This window comes from Microsporum canis, genomic scaffold (genome assembly GCF_000151145.1).
Source record: "Microsporum canis CBS 113480 supercont1.5 genomic scaffold, whole genome shotgun sequence".
Taxonomy (NCBI): Eukaryota; Fungi; Ascomycota; class Eurotiomycetes; order Onygenales; family Arthrodermataceae; genus Microsporum; species Microsporum canis.
In genome coordinates this window covers 2,768,055-2,788,513 of record NW_003299165.1, presented here as the reverse complement: position 1 = coordinate 2,788,513, position 20,459 = coordinate 2,768,055, and the positions used below count along the sequence as shown (strand labels likewise).

The following is a 20,459-nucleotide window of genomic DNA, read 5'->3' as shown; positions in this document are numbered from 1 at the left end:
GGTATGGCATACGACGATATAAATGCTGCTGGCCCCATTACTTGTTTTACCTATACCCATCAACTCTGAGTAGAGGTTATCCGTGTCCGCCTTGTTTACGCAAAGGCTCCGGGAAACAAGACAAAATGGCTCCAGCGTTGGTCTTCCTTCAAGCCCATCTGAGCTTTCTGGAACACCTGCGAAGTTCGTACGCTTAAAGATGCGTGTGATGAAAGCCAGCATCAAGAATAAACGTCAGAACTTTGGCACTATGGCCATCAAGAACAACCTAACCACACTTAACGTCGTATATGATAGCTATAAAGAAACTATTACTTCTAAGGCCACCAATATCAAGGGTATGTTCTAGTCACTTGTCCTTCAGCCTATGCTACCGATATAAGGCCACCATGAGGGTGAAACTCCTTTTGGCTTGGGTGCTACGGAGCCTCTTATCAATTCAGACATCATGAGATCTGTGAGAAATTAACACGCGAGACCAAAGAGATCGACACTTTTGACATTAAGAATGGAACAAATCATCGGTATCGGTACTTGAGTTACTGTGGGGAAAACTGTTTGAAGGATATGTGGAGGAAATTTGAAGGTAATTCAGAGAGTAAGTAAGCAGGGAGCATAACCCATATGGTCTATTTCGGAAAGGTTGCCTTGATGGGTGCAAACTTGATATAGAAGATAAGGAGGAGGATACAGATAATTAAGACCACCGAGAGATGATTGTTATTTAGTTTTCTTTTCCTTTTCATTTTACAGTCGGTGAGGGTGTGGAAGGTTAATGAGTATTAATTGTACAGGATAGTTAAGCTAGTTGAGTTCTCAGCGAGATTAGCAAATGCGCGAGTAGCAGATGTTGTTCAAGTCCGTAGTTATATTTTTAACTTGTCTCTATATGCTAGTTTTGGCAGTATGTGTAAAGCGGATTCTACCTATTTCCAATTTTAGCAGAAGGATTCATGTCGTTGATCCGGGCCGTTAAGCTTCCAGCTCTATCAAATGCTACCCAGCTGTAATATTAATATTAATAGCATTCCCTTCATTTAAATTATTATATGTAATGGATCTCTAAAGGCAGGCTGAGTTCCAGATGCCTCATCAGCCAGTACTTCTAAGATTAGTCTAACAGATCTTTGGAGGGTAATAATGTAATGGTATCGCTCTAATAGGACTCTAGACACCTTTTACTATAATATATACTCGAAGTCAACAGGGTTATTCATATAAGCGGAAAGATTGGGAAATTAAACCACTAATGTGGTGAAGCATGAGACTTCATTCGGCTTCTTCATCACTTCCTAAAATTTATTCTGCTAACTGCAATATTATGAAAGAGGTATATCTGCCAACAGGGAAACTAGCCATTCCTCACTGTGGACATTATCTTTTCACTACCTCCCAGGCTCTAACTATCCCGTTATCACCCGTGCTTAGAAGGATTTCTTCCTGCTGGTTTAGACGTCCGTCTAGCCTCGAATCTGGATTGCCTCTTTTTGCCCAGCATACATGGTTGACTTCGTGGATACCATGAGCTGCCTCGATTGTTGACAGTATATGCCACTCCGTCTCAATTGCAAGAGTGTTCGTGACTTGTATATTCTCAATTGAAATAGCTCCTTTATTAGAAGGGACCGGGAGCTCACCCGAGTCACCATGAAGGTGGCTCAGCTTTGGTCGCTCGCCATATATCACTATCTTCCCATCCGCACCGGTAGAGGCTAGAAGGCCAGATCTCTTACTCCAAGAAACTGAATATATAGATAAGTCGTGCTCACCTGGCAGAACACTCTCCTGGACCCATGTCTCTTCAATAGAGCGTGTTCGGATAGTACCTGGTATAGAGTCCTGTGGTATTGGGAATGTTGACGGTGCTGACAATTTTCTCCAAATACGAACGGTTTTGTCATCTGAGCAAGATGCTAGCCGTGGCGCACGTAGGTTAGTGTCTATCATTGGTGATAGTTCCCCTTCAGTGCGAAGTATGTCAGATGTGTCAAGGGCGTTATTTTCCTTATTACTGTCGGAAACCACCCGGGAGCACGCTGGTGCCTCCCAGTCAACAGACCACACAGTGCCTTCATGGCCATTTAGACAGGCGACTTGGCTCCAGTCATCTATATCTTCTCTCCATAGTCGAATAGTATTGTCGTAGCCTCCACTTGCGAGACAATCATCCTCTGGATGCCAGGAAACACATTTCACGTCGCCCTGGTGGTCCTGTAGCACGGCGATGGTTTCAAAATTGCTCTCGCCATCCTCTAGATCTTCCCATATCCATATCGATTTATCACGAGAGCATGTTGCCAAAAGGGAGCCGGAGGATGACCATGAAACGGATTTAACCTCGCTATCATGTCCATCAAGAAGGACAGCAAATGTCCAGTCATCGCTTTCCTCATTTTCATCCCCTGTAGCAAATATTTTATCCATTCCACTATCGACTGCGCCAGGAATATGTGGTATACCAGTTGAGTTATCTAGTAAACGATCCCATCGTTTCCATATGCCGACAGTTGCATCAAAACTTGCAGTCGCTAGTACAATTTCTTCCCGAGAATTGGGCTTCCATGCTGAACTGCGGACGCTCCGCTTATGGCCACCGGATATCGAAGAAATTAATGTGAAGTTTAGGAGTGAGTAAATGCGAATGATTTTATCCGCACCACAGGTCGCAATAATTGGGAGCTGCGGGTGGGGGGAAGAATGCCATAGTCGCTCTTGCGGTGCGGGCGTGAGGTCTGCAAGATGTAATATTTCTACCTTACAAGACGCCATGCTAAACTGGTCTCCTTGAAGAGTAGAAAAGAATGATATAAATTAATTAGTTAATAACTGTTAATTATCTCTCTATATATATCACGTGCAGATAACTAGCCACTAACTACTGAATCACGTTACACAAGTACGTCATACTTATCGTTTGATCAAATACTTCTTTCCGTTGCTTCCGAGTGTATAGATTATGGATTATCTTCATCTATATAATTCAATATATTTATAACTAATTCACAAGGCATCTTCGAGTTCAATTGATGTTTTTTTCACCATTAGCTGTGTTTCATCTCTATAGGGTGAGTTCTATATATTTACTTTCTGTCCGTATAGTATAAGTAATTATTATGGTCAAACTGTTAACAATCTTGGGGTAATTTATCTAGCGCTCTGATCCCACAGCATGCCTTCTATATTCCCTGCCGGCTTACTTGTAGGCAGCAATGCTCTACAGGACGCTGTTTCGAAGGGAGGGAGCTATGAGACCTCCAGAGTTATAACAAATTATCAGGGACCGTTCCCTGCATGGAGTGTTGCAGAAGATATCAAGCGACGAGCTGAGTCTTCCCAACAAGGTGTTCCAAAAGGTCCAGGGCCTGCTGGCAGAATTGAGCTTTATTCTGGAAAATATTATGCCTCTTGTATAACAGGCGGCATGCTTGCCTGCGTACGTAAACACTCATCGACTAAGTCTAGATTCTGGTTTATTTCCGATTTGTTATGCATAATAAATTATCAATCCCATTCTTTCTCGAAAAGCCCAGCATTTACTTTGGATATGAGAGCTAACTATTGCAACTATTTACCCTAGGGTTTAACGCATGCTGCTGTAACACCCATGGATCTAGCAAAATGCCGACTCCAGGTCGACTCCACAATGTACAAAGGTATCATTGATGCTTGGAGTAAAATTGGTCGTGCTGAAGGTATTCGTGGAATTTATACAGGCTGGGGGCCAACATTCTTTGGCTATTCGGTATGCTGCATACGTGATTCTACGAAAATTTCGTCATGGCCCAAGGTTTTAATTCAACTTTTAGGCTCAAGGAGCGTTCAAATATGGCGGATATGAGTTCTTTAAGAAATACTACTCCGACATTCTAGGGGAGGACATTGCTAGCCGTTGGAAGACCCCAATTTACCTTGCAGCAAGTGCGACGGCAGAATTTATTGCGGATATCGCCCTCTGCCCCTTTGAAGCAGTAAAGGTCCGAATGCAGACTACTATCCCACCATTCGCAAGAGGGACATTTCCCGCCATCTCGCATGTTACTGCAAAGGAGGGTGTATCTGGGTAGGTTTATTTAAACCAGGCTCTACCATAGGAGGTAATTGTACTAGCTAATGCGAATGACAACTTTTATAGGCTATACAAAGGACTCTACCCTCTTTGGGGTAGACAAATTCCATACACGATGATGAAGTTTGCCTCCTTTGAGAAGGTAGTGGAGATGATATACAACTACCTTCCTGGTCAAAAATCAGACTATAACAAAGGGGCGCAAACAGCTGTCGCATTTGCTGGGGGTTATGTGGCTGGCATTCTCTGCGCAGTCGTATCCCACCCAGCAGATGTGATGGTTAGTAAACTTAATGCCAGCCGTTTACCTGGTGAAGCCTTCGGCATAGCTACGGGGCGCATCTATAAACAAATTGGATTCATGGGGTTATGGAATGGACTCCCCGTCAGGATTGTAATGGTTGGAACTCTGGTATGTATCCCCCCACCTAGAGTGATTGGTGGTTTGAATGTTCGCTAAAATAGCCTTCTACACACTAGACTGGCCTTCAATGGATGATGTAAGTTCAAAAAAGAAATATACCAAGGTCTGATACACAGAATACTAACAATATTTTGTTATACAGCTACGACTCGTTCAAGATTATTATGGGTCTGCCGACTACGGGTGGTCCAACACCCGTCAAATAGCTTTATAAACAGTGGTAGAAATCATAATAGCTCTTGCTATTGTGATCGCACTCAACTCTGAGCTTATAACCCGCGTCCCAATAGCGAGGTGTTCTATAACTATTGCCACCAGCTCAGGTTTACTTTAAATTTAGTAGTTATATATAGTTTTTCCAGAATGTGATTTGTGGGTCCTGGTGTAATCTTATTGTTAATTCCAATAACGACTTTGTAATTGTTTGACCACGTAGCGGGGCAGCAGCCAGCAGTTTGGAAGCTTATATACAGACTAACTACTCTCTGCCTTATATTTTATCCAGTTTGTGTATGTGTGTGCATATATATATATGGCCCTGGTTCCATGTCCCCGAATATGAGATATATATGATTGTGCTTCGACTGAACCATTTTGGTCTTGGCCTTTCAGTTCTGGGTCCAGTTATATCTTAACACGGGGCCACATACTATTACCCTAGCCGCCCGCAAGCATGGCTTGGAGGAGCTGGGCACCAATTAATAATCTCAATTGAGAGGAGATTGCAAAGAGCCATAAATCCCCTATAATTCGCCATCTCCGGTAAAAAATAGTTGTGAGCCATACAAAACTGTTTCCATTGAAGGCATTCCTTATGGTTCGGAATATAGTCACAAGGATCGATTACGAGGCACCACGGACAAGTTACGGAGTACGGAAAGCGGAGCCCCCAATTTACATTGAACGCAAGGGATTTGTTCCTTCGAAGCCGCGGACAGGCGGGATGGGTCGACCCTTATCCATCCCAGCGACACGTTTTTGGTGAGGGGCTTGTCCCCATGCTGTTTATAGGTGCAGGGTACCGTTCCCGGGGCCCATAATTTTCCTCCCAGGTTGCAGTAATATGTTGGCTCCGAAATTTGACAGATATGACGAAGGGACAGAGAGACGGATCCTCCGAGCTTGTGACCAACCCACTACTGGTATAAATACCCTACGTTCCCTTCCGGATTACATGTATTTTCATACCCACTTCAAGTGTGTCCGGCTATACAACCACTTCGTGCTATTACCGGTCAATATGTCCAGACCAGAAGACGCCGCTAGGGCACTCCCTGACTATGTCCTAGACCCTAATGCCGTTCTTAAAGATGATATCAAATGGAGGTACGGGCGAGCCCCAGATTACTCGAAAACACGCAAAGCATACGAGGCAGGTATGTGTACATTATTTATGCTCAACAAATTATCCTTAAACTTGAAGAAAAGTATTAATAAGCAACATTACTGCAGGGAAGAAAATGAATCACGAAGCTGGCAGTCTCCCCAATTTAGTCGAAAATCTTGTGAAGAACTGGGAAATTGAAGCATCTTTTAAACCGGATTTTGCTGATTGGCGAACGGTTGACCAAAAATCTTACGTTTTCTCAGTGAATGGTGGACCAAAGCAACCTCCAAGTCATATGCTTGCGGTTGGCACGTATAACGCTATTATATCGCCAAACGCATATTATGATCCTAAGCAATCGGACTTTGCAAAGAGCCACAAAACCTTCAAAAGGATGATGCCGACATTTGCGTGGGAAGTGTTAGAGGTGTATAGCGGACCACCAGTCGTGGTATTCAAATGGAGGCATTGGGGACGGATGGCCCATGATTATTCTGCGGAAAACGAGTAAGTTTTCTATAGTAATTAAAGGCAACTCCGGTTTTTCCTACAGAAAGTCAACTAATATGATGGTGGAACAATAAAGAAAAGGGGATACAGTAACTGTTCGAGCACATAACGGCGTCATCGATATTGAGGGATTGGTTGTTGCGAGAGTGAATGACAAGCTCCAGATTCAATCAATTGAGGTATGGCAAGACCCCATGGAAATGTTCCGGCAGATCGACAAAAATGGAGAAATGGTAATTACTCCGCGGAGTGGTACGGGGATAAACAATGAAGGATTTAATCGCGAAGCGAGTACACCGAAATGCCCAATGGCTGGATACAGATAGAATTTTCAGCCGCTTTTTATATTTCGAAGTTACCTATTTAATAATAGAATATATAAAGATTACTATAAGTTTGAGACGCTTGAATTAATGGGTTAAAAATCAACCTGCTGGAAGGGACTAAATATAAATATGTTATTGATAGTAATAAGAATGTATAAAAGAACACTGATAAATATCAAACGGATAAATGAGGTAATATAGTGATTATTCCCAGTGCCTACAGATCTGGCCTTTTGCTCTGATAGAGTACAACTGTGTTGTTGATCAAGGATTCGCATATCCTAGGAGACCTCTCACGGCTCTATATGCGGAGGTATTTGCGAACGATAATTTTTTCACTTAACTAGTTCCTTTATCACATTGCATCATCCCAAACGCTTCCATAACCTCACCAAACCCGAGCACTTGATCGATATAACCGTTCATTTCCCCTTGATTAATCCATTCTCCAGCTGTGGTAAGCTGTTCTGGATTACTCTAACAATAGGAAATATGATACTCCCTCTGACCTCAGCCTAGCACCTGGGGACGGTGTTATCGATCTAGAAATATAGATGGCGGCTCGGCACTAACTTGCAAATACACACCGTCTGGCTTTAATAATAATACGACTGGGATGCATTAAAGCGGAAATCCCGATAGGCATGACGATACGGTCGAGCCGAACTCCTTTATTGCGGAGAGCAGAAGACATATCATCAATAGTAGTATAATCAATAACTTCATCAGCATTGGGGCTGCGGCAGAATTCCACATTACGAGTCGAATATGGCGGTGACATCATATTACTTCGCGACTTGGATGGCAAAAGATACCGCACACACTAGAGCCCCCGTTGACACTGTTTTCATTTTTGTTTGGTTCCACAGACGGCTCAATTGACCGGAATACCATTTAGAAAGCGAGGGAAACAACAGCACCAACACCAGGCTCAATGCCTGCCGGCACTGGAGTAGGGTATTCGGTAGCGAGCAGCACATGTTGGGCTATGGATCCAAACTGGTTGAAGAGATGGCAGCCAAAGACACATTGATTTGTGGGCTATGGGGTTAAGGCCGGCAGCATGGACCTCCATATCGATGTTTGGGTGGAAGGCGTTCCAAAAGGATTTAGTCACAGGCCTTTAAGACCACGCTTGAAGGGTGGTGCTCTTTATTGGCGATCATATTGACTTAAGTTGGGGATCAGGTCCGCTAGGCATTGACAGTATCATGCAGCAGAAGAGATCATCTATTGTACCATTCCCAGACAACCACATCCTGTTCCCACTCTAATAATATAAATTCCGCAGTTTTGTCCTTGTTGGCACAGGGCAACGATTGATCAATCTGCACTAACACTATTTAGCTAAGCGAACACTGTAGGCGCGAAATCACCTCTTTTATTTAACAGTTATTTTTATTTTTTCCCTTTGGCTAGGAGAAGCCAAAATCAGCCATGTCGTCTGGTAGTTGAGAGTGGATGATGGTGCATCGCCGGAAACATGTTTACCGTGTTGGCACATGACCGACCCACAGAGACTTCGGGGCCTCGGGAGGGTTCCAGAGTGGCCGTGGACCCGGACGCTATCGGCACGGAAATACAGGTGCTCCGAACAACCCCGGGCATCCACCTGGACAATTCCGCTATGGGTCGGGATTTCGGCTTCCAGAATCATTTTAAAGCCCAATACTCACTGGCGTTAGGCACAAGTAACTGCAATTTTACCTTTCTAACTGCCTCCGATATTACTTCCCTACCTACATTCCCCCCTGTGCATTCAATTGAAGTTCTTTAACCTGGTGGACAGCTGCAATATTCGCATCTTACAGTAAAGATGACATCGTACACCTCTGCGAGTCAAGCGTATGAGCGCGAAAGGATCCCTACCCACAGTGCTCCTTACTCCACTACTCCTCCGAGTGGGTGGTCTGATAAATATAGAGGGGTATGTGCTATTTTCATCTACTGCACTGCACCTCCTGCTTACTTTTCATCTCCCGGTCTGACTATTAATATTAACTATACTATAGGCTACCGTCGAAGACCTTGATCCTCCACTGGCGCTCTCTACATCCCCTCATGCTCTAATATCTACTGCTCTGCTTTCAGCCTATGAGCGCGATTACACCCATTTGACAGTCATATCGTCAGATTCCCGCTCTCTTCTTGGCTACCTCTCCATACCACGGCTAAAATCACTCTTAAAGGCGGGCACAGTGTCTGAGTCTGACCCTGTTGAGAAGGCGATGTTGAAATTTCGGCGGAAAGGCCGTGTTTACCAAGTAATAACGATGGATACCCCTCTAGAGGATCTAGAGATGTTCTTTGATGGAAGGCTATATCCGTCTTTGGGAATGGGTGAAAACAGACAAAAACAGGACTTTGCAGTGGTTACTGATGCTAGCCGTAAATTCGTTCTGGGTGTTGCTACTAGGGAAGATTTGGAGCAGTTTGTCAAAAGACGACCTGCCTAATTGTAACTGATAGCCATTTCTACCTGTAAAATTATACCCTTAATTGTATGGTAGCTACTAGCTCCTCAATTTCCTGTATAGAGTGTTAAAGAGCCCTTAGACAACGAGCTTTGAAGCATATTCATCATAAGCAGTAGTTAGCCGCATATCCAGTGCTGACTGTAATCAACTAGTACAAGTTGTAAATGTGGCATGAGCCAGTGACGATATAGGGGGCTATAGAAAGGGGTTTTCAACAATATATATCACGAGCCTAAATATTGTTATGTCTGAAAAGTATTTTACCCAATAAAGGGAGCTGTTTCGAAACCCAGATATAAAGCTGGTATTTCTTCAAGAGCCAGCCAGCCAATGGCCACAGGCACCTGGGGATAGGTTACCTAGCAGACCACAATCACCCAATAGATATATGCAATGCGATTGTTGAGTGCCAGGTGGACAGTGATTAGTTATACAGCTAACTAGTTAGTAAACTTAAATGTTATAAAAGTGAGTGAGACATTTATATATGGTAAATGTGAAGACGCTAGAAACACCTTGAGAGCATTGATATTATATATATAAGAGGGGTGTGTCATTATCAACATTCGTAGGTAGCATGGGCGTATCGCAGGATGTCAAAGTAAAACAAAAAGTCAAACCAATGTATATACAGTTCAATGAAATCTAACCAACCCAACGCAGAAAGTAAAATCGAAAAGGGATCATTTTTGGGAGTTCCATCTGCTTCTCCAGGGCGGATTATCTTGACCCGCCACCGGGCCATTCGGTCTGTTCTTCTGCAGGTTTCTTTGCAGCTGCAATGCGTGCTAATCGAGCACGCTCTTGCTCTTCCAGTCCTGTTTTTGTTACCTCATGGTTCTGATTCAGAACCTTTTCTCGGACGAAGAAGCTGAATATGCAACCCAGGGCGCCCAGCGCGGTATAGAATAGCCACGCACGCTTGAGAGCAGTGGTGTACTCATTCAGTACAATGTCTTTCTGAGACTGTGTCAATTGGCCGATTAAATCGATATTTGCTCCGGCTATGCTTCCGAGGAATTTAGGTGCTAATTCCGGGCCCAAAACCTGGACAAGTAGTGCCTCTTTACCATTGATAATATTCTGATATACCACACTGCCAAGCACAATGGATGATGAGGTAGCGAGCTGGCGCATAAAACCGAAGGTCGAGGTAGCACCCGAGACATCGCCAGCAGGCATATTATTCTGGATGGCAATCAAGGGAGCTTGGAAGTTGGGACCGATGCCAATGCCAGATAGGAGCTGGTATAAGATAAGCCGTGGCCAGGAGGTGTAGGGTTTAAAATCCAAAAACAGCCCGTATCCTAGGGTTGTAACCAGCATGCTAATACGCATAATCCAAACATATTTGCCAGTGTTTCGAATAAACATTCCCGTCAACATGGCGACAACTGAGAGCCCCATTACTTGTGGCAGAATGTAAACCCCACTGAGCGTTGGGCCGACACCTAGGACAATCTGGAAATATATCGGAAGGAAGTATGCCCCGGAAATGAAAAGAGATGCGTGGACCCAGTTAACCGCTAGGATCAGAATATTGTTTATACTACCGAAGACGGCAGGAGGCATGATCGGGTATTTCGCGTAATATCTCTCAACAGCACCAAATATTCCTAAAATAATAATGCCGCCGATAATTAAGCCGATGGTGGTCGGAGAGTTCCACGGGAAGCTGACACCGCCGAATTCCAGGCCAAACAACAGCATGACGGTTCCTCCGACGATAGTGATGGTGCCCAGCCAGTCAATAACACGCAGCCCGGCCAGGAGAGGTGTTTTAGGGGACTCAATCTTCAGGAAAAAGAAGAGGATCACAAAACATATACCGCCAACGGGCACTAAAGCGGGTAATTATGTTAGCGTCAGAGCAGCAAGTATGGAGTAATATCAAACCCATATTCATTTTGGTAAAGGATTAAAGTGTGATACTCACGGTTAATGTAAAAACACCAGCGCCAGGAGGTATTCTGTGTCAACAGTCCGCCTATTACCGGCCCAAGTGCTCCAGCAACAGCCCAGGTAGCTCCGAATAATGCATAGTACACGGGACGCTCTCTTTGATTGCATTACTTAGCAAAATCTATATTGTAATTAGTGTGAGGAGGGTATAGTCATACCTTGCACTAAACAAATCGCTGACACAGATTTGTCCGAGAATGATCAGACCGCCTCCACCAATACCTTGAACGCCTCGTCCGACGAGGAAAATGGCGAGTCCGGGGGCAATTCCGCAGAGTAAGCTTCCAACAAGGAAGAGTACATTGGCTGCTAGAATGAGAACCTTGCGACCCCATATGTCACTGAGCTTTCCCCAAAGGGGCACACATGATGCATTTGCGAGAAGGTAAGATGAGGCCATCCAGGTGTATCCGCTCTCGTTGGCATTGAACACTTTCGATATTGTAGGAAGAGAGGTGGAAATAATAGTCTAGAAGACATCATCAGGATACTGAAAGTCAACGTGCCCGGGGAAGAGGAAGAAACTAACCATATCCAGGGCCGCGAGAAACAGGGCCAGCTACACCGAAAAGAATAAGGGTTAGAACAAGAAAGAAGGTATGAACACAATGCATTCCGAATTCCACTGGGGTCTTACACATAGAGCTGTCATGATGATGATAATTTCCTGTCTGCTCATCCTGCTCGGAGGAGGGGCTTCCGGAGTTGTGTCTGCCTTTTCTGCGTCACGGCCATCGTACGGGGGCGGAACAATTGTGTCTTGACTGCCGTTTCGTGATGCTGTGAGGACCGGAAGGGGTGATACCGGGTCTACATCTGGGTATTTGAAGTATGACAACCGTTTGTTCGGGTCCGCATACGGAAAGACATCACTCTCTGGATTGAAGGGGAATTCTGGAAAAGTGAAGCTCATCGGGCGTGGAGGTCTGGATCCTACGCTGACTGGCCGAAGCCGTCTCCCATCGACCGCGCGAGTCATGATGGGCTGAATAGAAGGTCACGGCTGAACAGACAGCTGTGAGTATTATGGACGGCCGAAGGACTCGAGCAAATGGGCCGGGTGTGATTAAAATTATATGTAGGGATAGGTCTCTGACCAGCAGCGAATCAGTCGAATTTGAAGCAGAAGAGCAGCATTGGCTAAATAGCGCGAGATGTAAACCCGAATACTAGGTGGGCGGGTATATATATATTTATGTGCGTGTGCGGAGAAGGCGAAAGGGAAGAAGCTCCTAGACAATATGGCGCTTCCTTTAAAAGATATACGATCAGAATCCAGAACATGAGCTCATGTTTCGCCGCGGTGGAAGAAAGCCAGGTGCCTTGACGGAGCATTTTCTTCCCTGTCCCAGCAGATATCTCTGCAGGCCAGCCGAGAAAGCTACTTGACGCGAAGGACAAGGAACAATCATGACAAGGAGAGAAATCCTTTTTTTGGATGGCCAGGCAACGTCTGCTGTATTGGGCATATAGACTGTTCACTTTCACCGCACTACGGCATCAGGTTGCAATGCTCTGGCTCATCGACGCAGGCTGGCCTCTGGCTGCTCCATGGCACAGTCGAACTGTTCGTGTTATAGAGAGAAGACCCCAAGGACGGGCAATCAGATATTTTCCGCTCCATACGCGTGAACGGCTGGCGGAGAAGCCTGGAGATGGTATTTCCTGCCGAGGAGAAGAAGAAAAGAAGAAGACGCAACGTGGGTAGCTAGTCAAACTGCGCCCACCGATCGTTGCTCTCGCCTGGGTTGGCGTGAGGGAGAGCCACAGCCAGTCAGCCAACGCGCCGGATGGGCTGAAGAAACGGAGACTTTTCTGCAAACGCGCTGGGCTGGTATCAGCCCTACTCCTACCGGATAGTAAAAAAGGCCAACCTGCCAGTGCAAGCCCAAAGATAGTGACCTACAGTCGACCGGGTAAGAGGATGAACGAAGAAGCCTTCGCTGCTGATGGATGCGAGCCAACGTCCGGGCCCGATAACAGTAGATCTCGCTCTCCATGTCTGGTCGGCATTTATTTCTTCGTCCTGCGACGCCAGCGCCATCTCGGCTCGTATTTCCTGCCGGGTTCAGCGCGGCCTTCCAGCTAGTCTTCTTCCCACGTGGAGGTTCGCGCATCTCGTACGCTCACGCACACTATGGACTCTTTCCGCTCTGCTCGATGTCCGGAGCGACAACCTGGCAGGATTCCAACTTTAAGTATGTATTACGTAGAGCGGAGTGTGAGATCCATAGAAGCTGGAGACTATAACTGTGCTATAGTCAGTACGTTGCCTACTATTCAGCAGCCATCATGCGATGCCTCGCTTTGTCCAAGCCATCCAGGGCCGGTCGTATGCTATGTCTGTGAAGCAAGCCGTATCATAAGATAGATCCATCATGTATGCATAGCTATCACTGTTCGTACATAGCCATAGATCTTCGACCGAAGGCCGCCGCGCCCCACCGAGCGAGGCCGGGAACTTGCGCCTCCGCCGTCACCAAAAAAAAAAAAAAAAAAAAACAACGATGCCCGCCCAGCCCTCTTCTGCTTCCACCCTTCGTGCCCTTCTCAGCGTCCCTTTAGACCCCAATTGTTCCCCCCGTCCTGCCGCCTGAGGAACTTGTGCTCTGCACTCCGGCCTCGCTGCTCTCTGGTCGAGTCTTTTACTGCCGCCCGCTGCGCTTGGTGGGGCAATTGCTGCTTCCGCTGATCCTGCCGGTCGTTCCATTCGAACACCACCACCCCGCCCCAGCTCGATACCCTAAGTAGTAGTTTCTTATCAACGCGCGCGGTGTTTGGTCTCTCTCTCTCTCTTTTTCCCATATATGATGGCAAGCTCGATGACACATAACGACAGTGCCCCGGGGTAAGTCGTTCGCTGACTGCAACCCGAGCCAGCCTCGTTTTCGCCTGAGAAAGAGATGTAGGCTGTGTGCTGATGACGTCTTCTCTCTGTAGTTCGATGGAGCTCAAGGACGATACGGTCATCGTCGTCCTGGGGGCTTCAGGAGACTTAGCGAAGAAGAAGACTGTAACTGCCTCCTCCTCTCTGCTGCCCACGGGTTAACGGTTACTATTATAATCAGTGCTAACAAACTGTGGACTTGCAGTTTCCGGCTCTCTTTGGCCTGGTAGGTGATCCCCCCCCCCCCCCCCCCCCTTCTATCTGCGGTGCCATAGGCTCATGGCCATCCTCGATCGCAGTACCGGAATAAGTTCCTGCCGAAAGACATCAAGATCGTGGGATATGCTCGCACCAAGATGGACCACGATGAATATGTCCGACGAATTCGGTCTTACATCAAGGTCCCTACAAAGGAGCTCGAAGAACAATTAAACGGATTCTGCGAGCTTTGCTCCTATGTATCCGGACAGTACGACCAGGATGACTCGTTCATCACTCTCAGAAAGCATCTAGAGGAGCTAGAGCAGGGTCGAAAGGAGCAAAACAGAGTCTTCTATATGGCCCTGCCGCCAAGCGTGTTTATCACCGTCTCCCAGCACTTGAAAAAGAACTGCTACCCGGAAAATGGAATCACAAGAATAATAGTTTGTGCCCCCTCCGCCCCGCAGGATTGGCTAGATGGAGCATTCGCTAATACGTGTTGGAGCACACAGGTCGAGAAGCCGTTTGGCAAAGACCTAGGCAGCTCGCGAGAGCTACAGAGGGCCCTTGAGCCTAACTGGCGAGAGGATGAGATATTCCGTATCGATCATTATCTTGGAAAAGAAATGGTGAAAAACATACTCATTCTACGCTTCGGAAATGAGTTCTTCGGTGCAACTTGGAATCGGAACCACATAGATAATGTCCAAGTACGTTTTCAAAGTACGGCATACCGTATATGTTTTTGCTGACCCACCATCTACCGCATAGATCACGTTCAAGGAGCCTTTTGGCACAGAAGGCCGTGGGGGCTACTTCGACGAGTTTGGAATCGTCAGAGATGTCATGCAGAACCGTATGCGTAGCCTTCGTAACCGCTGCAATGGGTAATCCACTAATCTCAAAACACTAGATCTTCTCCAGGTTCTTACACTGCTGGCAATGGAACGACCCATATCCTTCTCCGCAGAGGATATCCGTGATGAGAAAGTAAGGGTGCTGAGGGGCATAAGTGCGATCGAGCCCAAGAACGTCATCATCGGACAATATGGCAAGTCGCTAGATGGCACTAAACCTGCATACAAGGAGGATGAAACCGTTCCCAAAGATTCCAGGTGTGCTACCTTCTGTGCGATGGTCGCGTACATCAAGAATGAGCGTTGGGACGGCGTGCCATTCATTTTGAAGGCTGGCAAAGGTTTGTTTTGTTGATACCAATTATCGTGACAGTCCATGCTTACCCTATTTCCGCAGCCCTCAATGAACAAAAGACTGAGATCCGCATTCAATTCCGCGACGTTACGTCTGGTATATTCAAAGATATCCCCAGAAATGAGCTGGTCATACGGGTGCAGCCAAACGAGTCGGTATATATCAAAATGAACTCAAAACTCCCCGGCCTCTCAATGCAAACAGTTGTCACTGAGCTTGATCTCACCTACCGCCGACGCTTCTCGGACTTGAAAATCCCGGAAGCTTACGAATCACTCATCCTGGATGCACTCAAGGGAGATCACTCAAACTTTGTTCGTGATGACGAGCTCGATGCCAGCTGGAGAATCTTTACACCGTTGCTGCATTACCTTGACGACAACAAAGATATTGTCCCAATGGAGTACCCTTACGGTAAGCGACTGCGCACTTCAGGAGGCGATCCTTTTTTTTTTTTTACCTGGCTTTTCTAACCTGCGTCACTACAGGCTCTCGGGGACCCGCCGTTCTCGATGACTTCACGTCATCTTTCGGGTATAAATTCAGTGATGCTGCTGGTTATCAATGGCCACTAACCGCAACGCCTAACCGCCTGTAACCAAGTTAGGTTTCCAGGGAACGATATTTGTTCTTGTTTTTTTTTTTTTACTCCAGTTGTTCACGAAAAACCTCCCCATAAATAAAGTGGGTGTATAATGGAAATAAAATCATGTCCCTTTTATCTACTGCTATATCAGGGTTATTTATGAATGGTTTGACGCATGCTCTCTGTAAATCTTTTCCATCTCGGTTATTTTATTTTCTATCTTGTTAACTATCTCTACCGACTAACTATCCATTAGTTGACTTTTGTGATTTCCCTTATAGGCTATGATACTATGTCCTAGAACTTCTGCTATGGGCAATGTCTTCTCCCTCTCAATCTTATGGTTATAACTCAACCCCTATAATTTTTATATTGCGACAAGCAGCTTATATATCTATCTAGTAATTCATTATAAAGACTAACATATATGCTCTTTGTTGGCCATGCAGAGACATTGCATAGCCGGGGGGACAAAATAATAATGCTGATGGCTGCACAACGCCCAAGGACCCTGTTATTTCATAGTTCTCTGGACCATTATTCTCGCAGTGGCAAAATTTCTTGAGCTCCAGTTAGTTTCTGCAAGATGTGTATGTCTATTAAGAAGTCACAAAAGTACATACCTGTTAAAAATTCTTCAAAACTTAGTGTTATATATCCATCCCGATCATCGTCGTATCGCTTAAAAACATCAGTCATTCGCTTCAGGGTAATGCAAGCCTGTACAAAAAGATCAAAGCTCATTCCATCGTTCCGAGTAGGAACCAATGCTGTACTCCGTTGCCCCTTACTTTCGAATGTTGTGAATAATGTCTGAACAAACGTGTGGCTTAGCTTATAGCCGAATGCCACCAGAGCTTTGCTGAATTCCTGGAAACTGATACGGCCACTCATATCTTCATCGAAGCGGTCAAATAGCCCTCTCCATGCAGCTAAGAATCTCCAGAGCGCAACGAACTCGTCGAACCCTACTGTACCGTTGCCATCCCGGTCAAACATACGAATCATCATGGTGACGGTGTCTCGATTGAACGAGGTGTAATCTCCATTTACGAGTGCAGAACCTAGCTCCGATGCGCTGAGGGACCCCGAATTAGATGCGTTGGCGGCACGAAAGAGGGGGAAAAGGTCGTGTGGTTCGTTTGAGGCTGGCAGGGCAGCTCCGCCGGCACTTTGGGGTAAGGGTGTACGTGGAGGGTATGACGAGGGCGGTGGTCGATTTTGAGCCGGATGAGCAGGGCGCGGACCGAAGCCATAGTGCTGGGGTGGAGGCGAGTGAAGACGATTCGCTATCGAGTGGTTCGGATTTTGGTTGTAATATGGATCGACTCGGGGAGGACCGTTCGATGATGCTGGATAGTCATATCGTCCCCCACCTAGTGGCCGCGAAGGTTGGAATGATTGGGTGGCAGAGGTACGACGCTGAGAATGTTGTTCGGGGATGCCTTGAGGCCGCTGGCTCTGAGCGGCTTGGTGAGATTGTGATGGTTGCATCGCACCGAGCATTTGAGCCACCTAATGCGGGGGAGGGGGAGAAGAAGTTTCCTTTAGCCCATATTCGGTCTCCGTTGGAGTTATTTAATAGCCTAGACAAACCTGCTCGGGCTCAGCGTGTCTAATCTCAAAGTGATATGGAATATATGTTAGCCAAACCGACGCGTTTGGTTGATATTTGGCGAGGAGGGATGTGAAGTAACTCACGCTGGCAGCGCATCTGGATTGTACGCTCCCCTATAAGCCATTGCTATATATTCCTTGACCTACTCATGCGATGGCCCTGTCTTCCGACCAACCGTAGTTGACAGAAATACGGAGTGTTGCCGGAGATATTGATATAATGGTAAAAAGAGGTAAAAAGAGGCTTGCGCACAACGCCTTTAACTAGGAAGCAAGGATCTGGAGCAAACTCCGAGGTTTTGTATCTGGAGCGAAGAGAGTGAAAAAAGAAGAAAACTTGAAAATATCCAGAGAAGTTTTATATTTGAAGTCAGTTCCCCATGTGATCTTTTTAACCCATTTGGAACTGTTGAACCAACTGACCTACCGCCGTTGCGTGCTTAGATAACGAGTTATGGTCCTAGGGATACTGGCTGAGAAACGACTCCTGGAACAGGGCAGGGCGCATGTCTCTGTTGGCCAGCAGTGCCCGGTCTTCCTTTCGATCAGCCGGGCTTCTTCCTCGCCTGAACCAACTCGTCTATTGGATGGCCTGATTGCGAGCCTTTTTCTGCCCTGTTTTCCCCCTCGAGAATGCTCAAAGTTGCGGCTCAGCGAGATGGAAGAACGATGTTCCAACGTCCGTGTCTTCAGGTCCACTCCTGGTAGTTATCCGCTAGTTATCAACGTCATGATGCAAGCCACAGTATAACTAGTCCACCAGGGTAATACCTTTCTCGGGGTTTTCATCGGGCGGTGATATTTCGATCGCGATGCCATCTACGGAATTGGAGTCGTGGAAGAGCCATTTCCCGGCCGGAGATCTTTGGGTGTTTGGTTATGGGTTCGTCAAAGAAGTTGAATTGATTTACCTCGAAGCCTCTGCTGATGGTTTGAAACCGTTCTAGGAGTCTGATATGGAAACCACCGCCACACTACGGTATACGGTCATCGCCGTTATTCTTGATAACCCCTTGACATCGATTCTCCGGGGAAGGGTTTTGCTAATGGCCCTCCAGATCAAAGAATTGCCGGGTACATCAAGGGCTATGTTCGTCGATTCTGGCAGGTAAGCTTGTTCCGAGCATGAAGGTGCCACACCTGGCGTATCATCTTGCAACGCGCACATGCTTTTTTTTATCAATTAATAAAATGGGCTTGATGCCGGGCTGACTGGTAATAATTCAAACGGGAGTATAATATAGGCAAGGTGCGGTTGCCCAAATTTCACTTGAGCACTTTTACCACATACTGATCTGGAAACTCATCATCCAGTACGGACCACCGTGGAACCCCAGATGCACCCGGTCGCGTGGTTACCGTTATTGAGCGTTCATTCTGGGAGTCCTTATCTGACCCGGTTAGTCAACCTCCCCCCTGAAGACATATATCTATACCTACTCCTGGAAGGAGGTATAGTCGCCAATGAAGCATATGTACTACAGACTAAACTGGCCTCAGCAACGCGATCTTGAACAGACCACCGAGGGGTCTCTGGTCTGGGGGGCAGCATACCACATCCCAGCTTCACACGCCGAAGAAGTGAGTGCATACCTGGACGACCGGGAAATAGATGGCTATAGCGTACATTACACACCCTTCCACCCATGCTCAAAGAACGAGGTCCACATAAACTCCTCCCCCCGAGGACCTACAGCTGAGTCAACCACTAGTCCTCAGCCAATGAAGTGCCTGGTCTACATTGGTTTGCCGACCAATACACAGTTTCTTCGCGAACCAGCCCTGCGTGAGCCTGACGCTGTTGCGAAGGTGATTTACGCAAGCCGAGGCCAAAGTGGAGAGAACAAGGATTATCTCTATTCCCTTGAGACTGCACTCGAGGGCCTTGGTCTGGGCTCTTCGGATGTTCACGTCACGGATTTGGTACGGCGGGTAAAGGATATGGAGAGAGGCTGACAAGTCCTACTGAAGTTCACATTTCTTCTGCAATGATTGAACGTTGACACTTGAGCTTGCCCCTGATCTATATATTCTTCAAGACGAAGCGGGCTGGTGGGGCGACAGAGGGTATACATTTCTTTTCCTCCTTAGAACTTCAATTTTGTTTAGCCGCTCTAGATCACCACTAGATAGACCGTTACTCCATCCTATAAAATAAAAGAGATAACTCAACACCAGCAATTCCGGTCGGATGCATGAGCGGGATATTCAATATTTGACTGATTGTTGAGTGCAATTTAAAATTCGGAAACATGATGGGCTTTTTTTTTTTAAATAAAACTCAGAGAATCAAAGTAGCAAAGCTCATCATACAAAATCGGGGGATAGAGAAGAATGGCCAGTCATTCCAGAACATCCGAAAAGAAAGGCATTTCATAAGAAGCTAGCAAAAGGATGAATTTTTTTCTTGTAGTAAAACTACACTTGAGGCTGGGAAATGTTTTCATAAAAAATAGTGCAAGAGGAAGTTGAGCTGATCCCCGGTCTGTTGGATAAAGTAGTAAGCGAGCTTTGCAGCCAAAGCTATGAAGAATGAGCAGACAAACAGAGGGGCGATTAAAGAAATTACATAAGAAATTGAGGAAACAGCGGTGAAAGATGGAGAGGCCCTTCTATCCTCGAAAGCAGTAAGATAATTTTTTGCGTGAATGAAATAGACGCTGAATGATCATGGCTGTAGGTCCGATTATCCAATACATATCTGTCTCACTCGTTATTCGTAACATCATGGCCCTTCTTAGTGAACTATCGTACTTCGCTGTCGAGAATCGGTTGGAAACTTGATAAAAAGAGAAAAAGAGAGAGATCCGGTAAGGTTGGAGGCGAAGGGATGGCGGAAATGCTGGCATCATCCTAGAGCTAAG

At 46.2% G+C, this 20,459-nt stretch overlaps 10 protein-coding genes across 10 annotated transcripts in view; 6 read left to right on the top strand and 4 right to left on the bottom strand.

Moving 5' to 3' along the window:
• Window positions 1-776, top strand: part of MCYG_06125 (FAD binding domain-containing protein) — a gene marked incomplete at both ends in the record, with an annotated part of 1,610 nt that extends 834 nt beyond the window's left edge. The window contains 3 exons of the mRNA XM_002846210.1: window positions 74-338; window positions 485-598; window positions 754-776. Of these exons, the coding sequence (XP_002846256.1) occupies window positions 74-338; window positions 485-598; window positions 754-776 (402 nt within the window). The remainder of the gene's footprint in view (window positions 1-73; window positions 339-484; window positions 599-753) is intronic.
• A 598-nt stretch (window positions 777-1,374) lies between these two features.
• On the bottom strand, window positions 1,375-2,769 carry MCYG_06124 (WD repeat protein; the record flags this gene model as incomplete). The annotated part of the gene is made up of 1 exon (XM_002846209.1): window positions 1,375-2,769. One exon carries the CDS (start codon window positions 2,767-2,769, stop codon window positions 1,375-1,377), a length of 1,395 nt encoding a protein of 464 aa, XP_002846255.1.
• A 400-nt stretch (window positions 2,770-3,169) lies between these two features.
• Window positions 3,170-4,696, top strand: MCYG_06123 (mitochondrial phosphate carrier protein 2; the record flags this gene model as incomplete). Its single annotated transcript, XM_002846208.1, has 6 exons — window positions 3,170-3,433; window positions 3,578-3,742; window positions 3,807-4,060; window positions 4,133-4,478; window positions 4,547-4,566; window positions 4,633-4,696. The coding sequence occupies 6 exons, from the start codon at window positions 3,170-3,172 to the stop codon at window positions 4,694-4,696; spliced, it is 1,113 nt and encodes a 370-aa protein (XP_002846254.1).
• A 1,034-nt stretch (window positions 4,697-5,730) lies between these two features.
• On the top strand, window positions 5,731-6,653 carry MCYG_06122 (conserved hypothetical protein; the record flags this gene model as incomplete). The annotated part of the gene is made up of 3 exons (XM_002846207.1): window positions 5,731-5,866; window positions 5,943-6,324; window positions 6,404-6,653. 3 exons carry the CDS (start codon window positions 5,731-5,733, stop codon window positions 6,651-6,653), a joined length of 768 nt encoding a protein of 255 aa, XP_002846253.1.
• Window positions 6,654-6,992: 339 nt separating this feature from the next.
• MCYG_06121 (uncharacterized protein) lies at window positions 6,993-7,434 on the bottom strand (the record flags this gene model as incomplete). The annotated part of the gene is made up of 2 exons (XM_002846206.1): window positions 6,993-7,120; window positions 7,227-7,434. 2 exons carry the CDS (start codon window positions 7,432-7,434, stop codon window positions 6,993-6,995), a joined length of 336 nt encoding a protein of 111 aa, XP_002846252.1.
• A 1,035-nt stretch (window positions 7,435-8,469) lies between these two features.
• MCYG_06120 (conserved hypothetical protein) lies at window positions 8,470-9,109 on the top strand (the record flags this gene model as incomplete). Its single annotated transcript, XM_002846205.1, has 2 exons — window positions 8,470-8,580; window positions 8,666-9,109. 2 exons carry the CDS (start codon window positions 8,470-8,472, stop codon window positions 9,107-9,109), a joined length of 555 nt encoding a protein of 184 aa, XP_002846251.1.
• A 741-nt stretch (window positions 9,110-9,850) lies between these two features.
• Window positions 9,851-12,071, bottom strand: MCYG_06119 (conserved hypothetical protein; the record flags this gene model as incomplete). Its single annotated transcript, XM_002846204.1, has 5 exons — window positions 9,851-10,971; window positions 11,118-11,188; window positions 11,251-11,561; window positions 11,622-11,651; window positions 11,730-12,071. The coding sequence occupies 5 exons, from the start codon at window positions 12,069-12,071 to the stop codon at window positions 9,851-9,853; spliced, it is 1,875 nt and encodes a 624-aa protein (XP_002846250.1).
• A 1,831-nt stretch (window positions 12,072-13,902) lies between these two features.
• MCYG_06118 (glucose-6-phosphate 1-dehydrogenase) lies at window positions 13,903-16,110 on the top strand (the record flags this gene model as incomplete). Its single annotated transcript, XM_002846203.1, has 9 exons — window positions 13,903-13,940; window positions 14,033-14,105; window positions 14,185-14,205; window positions 14,279-14,623; window positions 14,693-14,890; window positions 14,952-15,036; window positions 15,094-15,378; window positions 15,435-15,806; window positions 15,881-16,110. The coding sequence occupies 9 exons, from the start codon at window positions 13,903-13,905 to the stop codon at window positions 15,988-15,990; spliced, it is 1,527 nt and encodes a 508-aa protein (XP_002846249.1).
• Window positions 16,111-16,515: 405 nt separating this feature from the next.
• Window positions 16,516-17,720, bottom strand: MCYG_06117 (peflin; the record flags this gene model as incomplete). Its single annotated transcript, XM_002846202.1, has 4 exons — window positions 16,516-16,538; window positions 16,602-17,493; window positions 17,575-17,593; window positions 17,680-17,720. 4 exons carry the CDS (start codon window positions 17,718-17,720, stop codon window positions 16,516-16,518), a joined length of 975 nt encoding a protein of 324 aa, XP_002846248.1.
• Window positions 17,721-18,407: 687 nt separating this feature from the next.
• MCYG_06116 (conserved hypothetical protein) lies at window positions 18,408-19,551 on the top strand (the record flags this gene model as incomplete). Its single annotated transcript, XM_002846201.1, has 4 exons — window positions 18,408-18,464; window positions 18,543-18,703; window positions 18,910-18,994; window positions 19,054-19,551. The coding sequence occupies 4 exons, from the start codon at window positions 18,408-18,410 to the stop codon at window positions 19,549-19,551; spliced, it is 801 nt and encodes a 266-aa protein (XP_002846247.1).
• Window positions 19,552-20,459: the final 908 nt, after the last annotated feature.